Source organism: Metopolophium dirhodum, chromosome 8 (assembly GCF_019925205.1).
Source record: "Metopolophium dirhodum isolate CAU chromosome 8, ASM1992520v1, whole genome shotgun sequence".
Taxonomy (NCBI): Eukaryota; Metazoa; Arthropoda; class Insecta; order Hemiptera; family Aphididae; genus Metopolophium; species Metopolophium dirhodum.
In genome coordinates this window covers 23,518,444-23,532,722 of record NC_083567.1, presented here as the reverse complement: position 1 = coordinate 23,532,722, position 14,279 = coordinate 23,518,444, and the positions used below count along the sequence as shown (strand labels likewise).

The window sequence follows — 14,279 nt, the reverse complement described above, 5'->3', positions numbered from 1 at the left end:
AAATTTACACCATGCATTTTAAAAAGTTGATAAAATAATTTAGGGCAACTTTTAAAAGTTTCATCCACAATCACGATTTCATTTTGCTGAGCATCTCTAAAATATGTAGACAAGTAAAAATTACAATATTTTTTTTCCAATAATTTATAAATGTAAAATTCTTTCCATGATTTGTTACTTTAGGTACATCGTAATTACCTATTTAAGGTTTTATATCATTCTAATAATGTTGTAGATAATGTAGATAACTAGGGTGAATATTTTGGCTTACTCTAAAAATATTATGAGGTATTAGCTGTTCAACATCACAATTAACAAGTTTTTGGCAAATAACTTTTATAAGGAGATCAAGATTTTTTTGAGCTTTTATTTTTAACTTGTTGCTTTGTAATTTATACTTGTAGCCTGCCCAGTACCTATGATTTCAATATCTTTTTCATGGTTGTATTTAAGAATACTTAACTCAATATTATTTTAGTTAATTATTTTTAAAAATAAATTTCAATTTCTTTTGGTACAAATTCCACCGTTTGAAATTTTCTTTGGAATTCGTATTTAAAACCATTCATTGCGTAAAGTTGTTTGTTTTTACATTTAACAACACTTCCATTTTAACCCACGCGTTTAAATTTCAATAAATATACGTGCGACTAGATGTTAGGTTGTTACACATGCATGACTGATGGGACTTAAACATAACCGATAATTTATTAGATATAAAATAAATATATAATATTCTATTTATATTAATAAATTAGATATATAATTATTATGATCCATGAAATTTTCCAGTCATCGTAAAACCTAATAAAATATCATACAATTACCGATTTGTACGTAACATGGGAACCATTCGTACACTTTATTTGATCCTGGAACCAATTTCGCATTACCTCTTAGGCTATATCTTTTAAACTTCAGTTTAGACCGGTCGATCTTTATATATGAGCCGATAAATTCCAGTTATATCAGCCAAGTTTTCTTCTAAAAATCATCGAAACGGCGAGGTTCTTGTGGTACGATAACAAGGTATATAGGTACCGGCAGGTGGCAGCAACAGTAGTATTTGGTTTGTTGCAGAAGCTTAAAGTTTCTGTAGCGCGCATATACGTATAAATTAATGTATTATATATTTATATGTATAATATAATCAACATCGTTTTATTTCAACATCATTGTATTATTTATATCGATCTATAAATATTTATCCGGAGTGGATCTGGCCTTCGTCACACATAGAACGCCAAAAAAGGGGGGCTCGGCACGTGGCCTAGTCAAACCCACACGGCGCAACAATGCGAAATGCACGGACGTCTACGATGACGTTTCCCACCCGTCTATATAGTGTGTGCCCTATGCGCACGCGAGCCATCCTCATTTGGTAACGTCGATGTACCTATATACTATATTATATTAGGTATATACTTTTATTTGACGACGACCGTTCAACTGGCGTTGTATGATAATATGTGTACGCGTTTTGTCGGGATAGGTACGCACCGCACACTGTCCTTCCAGCGACGCCCACTCGAAAAGACAATACATCGTCCCCGCGTATACTGATCATTATTATTGTATTGCATGTTACTATTATTATTATTATTATTATTATTATATATGTCCAATGATAAAGAAAAAACTCTACGTATACACACACACACACACACACACACACAATAAAGGGCGTTGTTGCTGTATATTACGTCATATTAAAAGAGACACAAGAAACCCAAACGGGATGCATATTCCAACGACGACGATGCGATATTTGTCGCGAGGCGCAGGCTCTGTTCAGAAGAGGACTACCAAAAATGTCTATTACAATTAGTGAAAATACAATTAATAAATATGAAATGATTTAAAATATTCACACATTATTGTTTACTAGTTTTAGACAGTTTACATATAATAAAAGGTCATAATTGGAATTTTTTTCTCACATTTCTCATAATCAGTATAATATAGTTACTCGATTTAAATTATTTAAATTATAAAAACATCACAATCGTGTGGTGTCACAACGCTCTTATAGTAATTAGTTTTATGAGTCGTAAAAAAAATAATATTGTTAGAAATTCTTATAGAAAAATATACATGTATTACCTATATCAAGACATAATTTAATATTTAGATATATATTTTATATGTATTGCAGCAAATGTTCCTGATTAGTAAAAACTATATATGAACACTCGTCACTCGGTAAATTTCTAAAATACAAATTCAAAACAACGAAATCTATATACTATATCTAATGTAAATTGTTTGATTATAAATATGAAAAAAAGGATCATCTGTTACGTGCTTGTTCGGGTTGACTGACGACCGGAGTCACGTCGCTGTCGTCTTCGCTGTCGTTGTCTTTGACTCCAGCCACTATCCGTGTTTGGTGTTTTTTTTTCATCGTATATATTATTTTCCTTATTTTTTGACCGTTAATTTTTTCTACTACGGTCGTCTTCCGTTAATAACAATACTACGTGACGAACACGTATATATCCATCCTGTTTCTGTTCTTCTCCTGGTATAGGAATACAACAACGAACAAGACGTGTGTTGATTGTGTGTGTGTGTGTGTGTGTGTATATATATATATACGCTATACTGAGTAACGTGTAATAATATTATATTATTATATTTACTATACAGGGTGTGCGCGTTGTCTTAAGCGGTATGGCGGGCGCGCGTCTTCTGGGCGACAATTCATAAATATTAAACATGATAACAGCGGGTGTACTGTATTTTCATATCACCGGAGGAGTTGCACGAATACACGGTTTATACGTCAGTACGACAATGAAGACACGACGAATACATATTGAGCAATGAGTGCAGAGCTGCTCAAATACGATTTTTTTATACACATGATATACAGAGTGGGCTGTGTGCGTTTTCCAAATACATTTACTTTATTTATGCAAACAGACAGGAAAACAGAAAAACGCCTGCATACGATGCTATTCTGTAAAATACGCTGTGAGAACGAAAAATAAGTGGCAACGATTGTTCGGTAAAATGCATTAAAACTATCTCTGAATCAACGACAACTCCCTGTAGACGACCAGCAACTATCGGACTGGTTTCGTTATAATAGTATATATATTTTTACTCTTCATGTCTGTCCTGCACTGCAGTCCATTTGGTATATTATATTATGTACCTATACTCACTACTCGTCATATACATGTATAATATAATGTTTTACGCAGGTCTGTCTTAAACTAAAATACGATACATCGATACGCACGACTGTCGAACCATGTACCTACAGCTTACGCCCAGCAGATTGAACGATATATTTTGATCATAAAATGTGGTTTTTTTGATTTTAACAAAAACTAATTGAATAAATCTAAAAAACACTCTATGGCAAAGACGTATAATAATAATAATATAAGCAAGTAAATTATGCATAGATGAAATATATAATCGATGTTGATTTGACAGTATAACCAATGACAAATCAATACGGATATATCAGGATACAGAAGTATAGCGTATATTATTATGTATAGATAATACAAATATATAATTATAAATTATACTATTAATGTTCAAAGTAATAGATATATTATGGTATGAAATGAGATAAGACTTCTAAAATACAATAGTCTCGAATTTTTAAAAGTATTCTTAAATTATTATATTACATCAAAAATGTATGTAGTTATAAATAATTACAAACTATGATTATGTCTGATGAATTTTTAGGGATCGATAAACAGATGTTACAGTATTTCAGTAATTTTACGGGTAACCATAATCTGTTGGCATGACTGCTATGTTAATATTTTATTTACACAGGTTTTTAACAAAATATTATGGACGTATAATAATAATCATTTAAACTAATTTATTACTCATACGTCTAACCAAAAAGAGGCAGGTATACCGCATGTTTTATATGTTGTTTGAGAAGAAAAAGAAATATTTTTTAATCAAAAAAATTCTAAGGTACTCTATAATAGATACATATTATAGTTATGGTATTATACAATTTTTTAAATCACAACAACACAGTATATTATGTTACCTGAAAAAGAACAACATATACTCACGAAGAAGTAAAACTATGTAGCTTTAATAATATTTAAAACAAACAAACTGATTTACAAAACAATATAATTTTTCCATATATTCTAAATAATGAATGATAACAATATAAACGCTTATCATCAATTCTAGTACAATATTATCAATTTACGAATCTATAGGTAAAACCATGGACATATAATATTATTATATATATTCTATTATATGTCTATGGGTAAAACACTTTAATGATTTATAAAGTTCATTATTTGTTATGTATTTATTTTTTAATTATTTTAATATATTAGGTACCTCAAGATGGCCCTAGGCTGAAACTAGTAGTTTTTTTATTAAAAATATAACACTTTTGGTGATTGTGAAATCTTATATTTAAATTATTTATTCACCCGTTATTGTTATCATTTTTTAAATATTTAATCAGTAAAATTGTTGCAATTTGCGATTATATTGTTGAATTAAGTGTGATCAGCACTTCCAACAAAGCGAATATGAATTCAATCAGAATGTTAATCATCATAATATAGTATTTAGGCAATGATTATAAATAGAATAACTAAATCCTTACTTAAATATATTTTTATTCAATATATATTTACAGTGATCCACTTACCCGCTATTTTTCATAATATTTGTCATTTTATAAAATTTCAACGATTTTGTTGACTTTAAAAAAAAAATTAAAAGTAAAAAAAATGTTTAGTTACATACCTTATTATACTTTAAGTAGGTACTTATGAAATTTAAAATAAATATGATGTATGGTTTGTTCTTATGTTCTAGTGTAACATAACCTAAAAGGCAGTCATATGACAGAATATAGACAGATAAGCATAACACGTTACCAAAACCATAGGTAGTTTTGGCTAACCACAATAACACGAAAAAAACCATCAAAGTAGAACTCAGATAAAAGTATTAAGTTATTTAGATTTTTACTACGTTTATCATGTTGTGTAGCAGTCATTAATTTTTACTAGCTCACACACGACATTCGTGAACAATGTATGTACACTGCACACTGTTATAGGGGAAAAAATGATAATAAACAAAATTATCTCCGGATAAAAAAAAAACAAGTTGTGATCATTACTGCATTATTATGTTAGACCATTATAATTATATACATAGTACACACACTGACCACGACCGGCTGTTGTAATAGTTCTGTTCTTATCCCATTCAAAACGTAATTATGGTCAAAAACTTTCTGATAAAAAAAAAGAGAAACCAAAATAATATCATCTATCCCTTAGGTGAAAACATCATTGACGACTTTCACTATTTCCGATTGACTGGTTTTTGCGATTCGAAAAAATGTCTACCAGGTAAAAAAACCTGATTCGCGAGGGATTAATGGAGCAAAACAATATTCTTTTAAATAAACAAATTCGTTCATCTTATCATTGTAAATGATACACTTACATTTAGATATTTATATTCTATGGTAGCTGCAAAATATTTTTGCCCCGGAATAAATAAAATATCTAGTATACTATATACATACACCAGCGAACCATGATATTTAAAAATTTTAAATTATCCAAAACTAAAAACATACTAATTTTGATTTGAATACATTTTTAAATTGTATTTCACAAGTTATACATCAAAATCGTTTATTAAATTTTCGAGTAACTTGACATTTTTTTGTTGTAGTACGTATACAAATGTTCTAAGCGTTTTTTTTATGTGTCATAATTATATTCAAATCCTATTTTCGGTGTAACATAAGCAAATACACAATAGTTGAAATGTAAATATGTTTTAAAATATTTACCTTTGTTCGATTGATGGGGTTGGTAAAATCTCGCCCAGGTGCAACGAACAAATATCCGCATTTCACAGCCTTCCTCGTAGCCTGAAACAGAAATTATAATATCATACATTATTATTGATACACCATACAGAAACGTATTCAATTTTAAATTCATGTTTCATTAATTCGTAATATGTAAATAGAGTAAATATTGCCTAAGGAATTGTTTTTAACAAATCAAACAGTAATAATAATTGATGTTATCTATGTTTGATATACCATATCTAGTAACGAGATAATACGCTCGTTTTTACACCGTTTATTATTATACCTAATTTATAATCATTGATCATAACTCATTAGTTTTGAAAATATTTTGGCAAATAAAACCATTGACACAAAAATAAACATAACTTCCGTATCCGCAGATTCATCATATTGTATATAGTCAGGTCAAAAGGTTATAATTTGCCTACAAGTCAACGACATCGCGGTTGTGGTATAGAATAGTATAAGTATATATGTTTATAAGTACTCCTAGGTCTTCTAATTCGTTACCTGTCGTGTGTGAAGGATTAGTGAGAATTTTTAACGAGTTCTTAGATTTCTCACAGGATTAGTTAAAGAAAAAGCTTAGCAAGAAAATATAGGCTTTCCAGACGCGTTTTGCTCTAATTTTAATGGCGTTCAACACATATTGAAATTTGAAAATTCAATAAATACACTATCGTCTATGGTATATGATAAATAATATGTACTTGCTTTATATATTATATTAAGAGAACAATAGCAATAACCAACTAAAAAATAATATTATATTATAATATATACCTATAAATTAGACGTCATTTTCTGTCCTGATATATACACAGCTACTATTGTTATGTTCGACCCAAACTAGCAAGTGTTGTTGTTAACAGCAGAGTAATTAAAAAAACAGTTGTTTTATTATTCGTCCAGACGCGCGATGTAATAACTAATAAGCATGTTTCAATATGGTCGCGAAAAAAAAATTAAATTACACCTATTCAGTTACACCGTTGCGCATTGTTGGCATGAACCGTGAAACCGTCACAGCGAGTTTTAAAATTCTCGTTTTACATGTATATTTTACATATAACATATATATTATATATGCACAAATAGTGTGAAAAAACAACACGTCCGAATGTACACGCTTTATATTATTTTCATACCCGTCACCGGGTACCTATAAGGAAAATTATATCGTCAAACCGGCCAAATTCCGAACTTTAAAGTTTTTAAAAGGCTTTTAGATTTAGGTCCTCGATATAATAATATATATTTATACATATTATATAGGTATCTATAATAATACAAAACTTACATATGAAAAATCCACGCTCAAGTTTAAAGTAAATAATTCTCCATTAATAATATTCATGATTTTAACTGTTCACTGAATGATAATAAATTGCTGTTGTATATATAATATATTGTACAACGTAAATACATTTTGTAAAAATAAAAATTAACTAACGAAATTATGGTATAAAAATCCGAAAGTGAAACCGCGGCAGTTATTCTGAAAACTTAACAGACGAACATATCCTGGGGCGTCCTATATAGCTGTCATAACCTAAAACGTAGGTTCCAAATACGACTCGCACGATATTAGCGTTATATTATAATAAACTCGTATGTGATGTTTATTTTCGACTGGAATCGTTAAGTATAGTAGTGCGTTCTGCCACAAAAAAGTATAGAGAAAATCGCGGTTACTCATATATTGTAAAATATAAATTATAATATAATAATATTCATACGCGCGCGCGTGTGTTGACATTTATTTCTCGTTCGTTTTGTACAAGCCCGTTGCTGTCCGAACATTATTTATTGTATACGAACAACAATATAGAGAAAAAATAAATGACACTATATATATTATATATTATTAAATACACCACGTCCAGAACTACTCGTATTGCAACACATTTGGCTCTCCTTGTGTAAATATATACCTACTATTACATATGTATATTGGATATATTATATGCATAATTTTATATTTACCCACTGCTGCTGCTGGTGCTGCGAGTCGGATACTATATCGTATATTCGATCAACAATTATTCAACATAATTGATTGATAATATATATATATATATATATAAGAGGGTTTGTATTTATATAAAAGGGTTTGGCTTCAAAGGTCTATTATAGATTAAACTATTGTAAATAATTAATAACATACTTAGTATGAATATCAAAACATGCATATCTTGGTGAAATAAAAATTTTAAATACAATTGAATAGTTCCATCGAGTATATTTTCATAATAAGTTATGTATTTTAGTTTGAAAAATGTTATATTTATGAAAATAAAACTACCAAAAACCACTAAACATAAAAACTCATTTTTCTCGAAATGTCATGAAGGAAACTTACGGCATTCTTACTTAGGACGGCAGTATACGAGTAGACATCAGTGGACGACAATGGGAAAAGTTTCAAATATATATAATCTAACTATATAAATATGAAGTGAAAATCTTTGTACAGGGTAAACTCTAGAACTACTTATCAGATCTTCTTGATTTTTTTTTTTAAACGAAAGAGTATAACACGGAGAAGGTTTCTATGAAAGAAAATTTTTGGAAAATCCGCCGGAAAAGTAAGAAATGTGGATGTCAAAAATACAATAGTGGCGCCATTTGTCCAGAAAAAATAAACTAAATAATAAAATAAAAATTTAGTTTATTGTAGCAGATTAAAATAATAATAGTGGATTATAATATATTGGTTGCTATTGGTTAATTGGGCATGTTTGTTGATCTGTATTATTATTTTTGTCAATATATATATATATATATATACATAAATGAATGTATGTGTGCAGATTAGACCTCTGGGAAAAAGATAGGCTAATTTAAAAAGGGTTAAATTTGTTTTTTTTTATTCAACGGATTTCAGTACGGTTAGGTTAGGATTATGTTAATCCACCATGTTATATCAAACTTGGTATAACTTTGATACTTTAGAGTTAAATCATACACTTACGTAAACAGCACAGGGTCCACGATCAACCGCAAGTAGATTGCCTACCTTATAATATACTACTGCGAATCAGAATTTTTATTCCAGGCAACAGAAAAGTTAAGATACATTTTGAACACCATACACCGAATATTAAATAGGTAACGAATTGAACAAAGTTTGAGTCATATAGAGTTGGTAAATTTAACGGGCAACGAAGTGCACGGAATCAGCTAGTATAATATTTATGTACCCATACTACACTCACAATAATACGTATGCCTCCTAGTAATCCAATATTGACAATATGGATTTCAATGACACTATAATATGCATATATAATATATATTAAGTTATGTACGGTGAGCACTGCAAGTTCATTAACCTATACACAGTCCTTGAAGTGATACTCTAACTTTTATCAAGCTATCAAAGTCTCAAGTAAATTATATCATAAAAACGCCTACTTACCACCTTTTATAATCAAAATTATTCATTGCGGCTCTCGTGACCAGTATAAACTTTATCAGTTTAAAAAGTGTTGGTTTTAATAAGAGTTATAGTTACAACTCATTTTTATTAATATGATGAAAGTTTACTTAAATACTCGCATTACACCGTAATATACTTATTTAGATAATAAATAAATTAGGTACTAATAACCTTTTTTTACTATTGTAAACTGTCTTTCAATTTCTCATCCAAATATAATCAATTCAGGATTAATAAATTATTTTTGACGTAGAAAATCAGTAAACGTGAGTGTTGCTATACGGTCGTAACTCGCGTAAATCGAATACCCGTCAAACGCATACAAATCACGAAGAAATAATAATTTGTAAGTACATATTAATAATAATATAAGATAAGATAAAGTAGACACCGAGAGAATACGAGTATACCTACGTAAAAAAGTACCAAAATGTACAGTTTACGGAGTACAAGACTGGGCTGGCGGTCGGGTCTTCTTTTGGAAGAGACCGTTAATCACGGCGGTTACAGTGCGGCTTGTTCAACGCATGGGCTCTGTTCATATTTTATATATTTATATACCGAATTTAGTGGCGGCGGCCTATGAGATTTAAACGTAATTACTACAAGCACTTTCCTAAGTCCCCCAAGCCTACTATATATATTTAAAAAAACATACACTTCGCCTACAGCCGTCGAAGAAGGGAGGTATATTATATAGTCGGTCTGTGTTATTATTTTTACTATCTGTATTCCTATTTCCCCTCGGTCCTCCTCTTTCTTATTCACCACACAATCGCGATCGCGCAATCGCGTCTAATTGATGTGCCCAATTAAGGTAAATCATCCGATAACCACGAGTTGGCGAGTTGGAATTATTATTAATGTATAAAAATGTTTTATTATAGCTATATTATGCACGCATAAACATTGCATATATTTATATAATATAATAAAATTATATTTCTATGTATAGCTATTAGCTGGTAACAATATATACGACGCGTACTTTGCCTACTTCCGAATTTTAACGTATATAAACAATATCGTATATGAACCATAAAGTAGGAAAAATTAAAGTTGCATTTAACCCGCCTCGTGTGACAACGGCGGGTCTCACACATCGTGTTAATGTCTGACGACCTTGACCTATACAGTAACGCGCGTCGGTCAAACGAGGTGTGATAAGTATGTTTGGCTCTCGCCGATCCTAGTTCCTTCATAGCGGCGGCGAATGTACTAAGATTGAAGATTACGCGTGCAATTACAGGCAATAGTACTATTTAAATTATTCTTATGGGGTACTTTGTGGATATTCATCATAACATTCTAAGCGACAAGTACGACTATCATTAAGAACACACCATAGTGCGATACTGCGACATATTTGTGGGATAAATTCAGATTAAAATTTTTAAAACTAATCATATAATAAAATATATATATTTTGGAAGTAACTAATTATAACGCAGTTTACTTTAATTATTTATATGATTTAAGCTTTGAAAGTCATGATAAGTTAATAAGTGATAGCTGAGCCACTCATATCTATATATATATATATATATATATATATATATATATCTCATGGCTATATTTATTGCTTTTTTTCAAAATATATTTACGAGATGTTTAATTTATGGTGTATAATAAGTAATAACAGTTTAATTTATTTTTATTTTAAATGTATTTAGTAGTGCAGTTTTATAGAAATTAGGTAGAAACTAGGTACTATCATATATTAGTATTTATAATCAATGGTACTATCTAGAAACATTGAGAATAGTTTCAAACTTGTCAGTGAAATATCAGGTGAAATATCAGAAAAATACGAAGACAATTTAAAAAATTACTCGAATTATTTTCTGTGGTTTATAGTATAGATTATTTGTTGGCTACAAAAATAACGAAATAACAGCCATCACTGCGTTGATTTTCATTTCCATAAAATAAATTATATTATTATAAAATTGAGGACAAAACCCAACTTAATAAAAATCATCTAAATATACTAGGTCATTTTAAATTTACCAACGCAATTAAATAATACTAACAAGGTATATATTACCGAATTTTGAAATTGAAAGTGCCCAAATTTAATCGTATTTATAAATAATAATTAAAAAAATATTTACGACTCTATTATAGAATATATAGTGCGTTTATGGAAATTGATAAAAGAATTCTTAACGGACACACATTATAAATACATAAATAAGAATTCATGTTCACACAATTTTGAACTATTCAAATCAATAAAAACAGTTGGTTTAATAATAACTAGTATATTTTACAATATCATTGATTTTTTCAACTGCAGTTTTAATCTATTGAAAATATTAAAATTTAAAATTGCTCAATAGATACACTGATACACAGGTATAGTGCTGGATCTCCACTTATAATATAATGTAATATAATACTTATAAAAATAGTTCTTATATTTACAACTTAACTATAAATTATCATATAGAACTAAGAAGTATATACAGTATAGTACGTACAAGATACATAATATAATATATTATAATAATAGCTGTTAATTATTGTATACGTATTTATACGTAAAGATATTACGAAACCATAAAAAAACAAACAATTAAGTATGTATATTTTTCAGATCTTGCAGATTATATAGGACACTGCACCATACGTAAAATTATATTTTATGTGATAACACTCTTTTCACCTCAATGGTCATTAAATCCGATAAAAACGATAAGATTACTATATTATGCGTAGTCGTGGTCGTTTGTACCTACCTATTCAAAATATACTCTGACTAGGGTTGAGAGACTCGCACTAAAATCTACATTTTACGAGTTTCACGTCGCGTGATTTTCTCATATTATAATATAGAGTCGTCATCAACTCAACTACCTCCGATCGTATAACGATTATTATTATTTTATTTTACGTCAAGAAACACACACACACAAACACTTCCAAAACGTGTTCTCAATATAATCTCCTCGCCACTCACGCCTATCATTAAGGCACTTGTATATGTGTGTGTTGTACACGGACAGGATAAGCCGCAAGTCCGAATAATACTTGTACACTATTATTATATTATTCAAATAAAACATCAATATACAATATACGACGCAACGTCGAGAAAAACGCAGTGTAATCTATGATGATACCGTACATGTATACTTATATTATTACACTCGTTGCGTTGAGTATCGACCAACTAACGAGGAACCGTTATATTTTACACAACTAAAAGCGTGAAAGCTGTGAGAATGGTCATGAAAAAAATAAAAATATGAAAAAGAATAGTGTCCGGGGTGGGACACAACATTTTTAAAAAATGTATATAATAAATATTGTGATACCCTTATTCCTCGTGAACACTGCACTCCCGAACGCGAATACACTGATTATTATTACCGTCTGTTCTATACTGTTTTGCATTCAGATTGTAATATTATTATGACCTATAGGACATAGTTAGTAGTTTGATATAGCAATTTTACTAAATCTTCAGAATTTATTATACACACCACCGAACCATAGTGATTATAATAACTTACCCAAGTTAAGGCAACAGTTGCAGTTATATCATAATATGTATATATGTATAAATTATTATTATAATTATTATTATTATTATTATTATTATTATTATACCTAGATAGGTGAATAGTCAACGCCGGCAAAAATGTTGCCTTTTATAAACCTAATATTTATATGGCAATAATTCTCCGCCGAACAATCTATTCAAACGATATACATTTATGCGCGTTTATTAAACGCTCGACAATATACGTGTGTGTGTGTGTGTGTGTGTGTGTGTGTGTGTGTGTGTGTAATGGCATTCTAAGCATTTCGATGATGATAATTACACTGTTTGCATATAATATTCCCAACTCGTCGTCGTCGGCAGTGTGGTGTGGTGCACTGTACATGCAGTACACCAAGTCAGCTCGGCGGCGACGGGTTTAATTGGAATTTTATTTTTTTTCTACCTTAGACTCCTCCTGGAACCGCTCTACTGGCGTCAAAAACAATAATTATATATATAATATGTACAGATATATACTATACCTAGGTATGTGTGTGTACATATTTTTATATACGCGTGCGGCGACTTATAGCGGGGTGAAGACGCCAAGGAAATAACGAGAAAAATGCATCGTTTGCGTTCTCCCATATGTATAGTGTATACGAAGTATTTAATGAGTAATGAGTAATGACTGATACTGATTACTATAAATACCTATAAGAACTGAATTTTAAAAATCTTTTATAAACGTAAACATTATATTATGTATAATTATTGTTATAAGTTTATAACGTATTATAATATTTATAAGCATATATATACGAATCTTCTCATCTCGTTTCTACGATTTTACTCATAATATTTTTTTATTGGAAGAAAACTTACAATCTGTATTTATTTGGCACAATAAGCAAAACAGAAATATAATATTTTGTATGGATTATTAAATAATAATTCGGCAGACAAATTAACTGCAAACGTTCGTTTATAATTATATCTGAAATTTGAATAGGATTTTTTAGCAGTCATACAACGAGAATTGCTCAAATTTATGAATACCATTTAACAAAATATTACGGTGGACTTTAATAGACGGTTTAGGTACGTTGGATAATTATTATTATCTTGTGTTAAGATTGAACCGGCTTCGCGCATGCAGACTAAGCCGCCGAACAGTGCCTGACCCTCATGCGATGGTTATGCGTTCTGTGATTGGCCCGACAGTCATCGATCGTCGGCGCCGGTGCTGGCCGCCGTGCAAAAGCTCCCACCGGTGTCCGGAATGCGCAAAAAAAAACGTGTTTTGGTCGAGCGAGCGGTTCAATCTTAATCTGAACATAGTATATACATTTAACATAAAGACCAAATAAATGCAGATTTGTTCACGGCTAGACATTATGATAAAAAAAAAACAAAAAAAAATTTTCGAACATCAATTACAATATAGGTATTCTATACTGTGGAATACTAGCATCTACATGCAGTATACA

The 14,279-nt window shown here is 30.0% G+C and overlaps 1 protein-coding gene across 2 annotated transcripts in view; it reads right to left on the bottom strand.

Moving 5' to 3' along the window:
* The window catches only part of LOC132950799 (protein outspread-like), an 87,980-nt gene that overhangs the window by 62,555 nt on the left and 11,146 nt on the right, over positions 1 to 14,279 (bottom strand). For both annotated transcript variants that reach the window (XM_061022370.1, XM_061022371.1), the window contains exon 2: positions 5,831 to 5,911. In XM_061022370.1, coding sequence (XP_060878353.1) covers positions 5,831 to 5,911 — 81 coding nt within the window. The remainder of the gene's footprint in view (positions 1 to 5,830; positions 5,912 to 14,279) is intronic.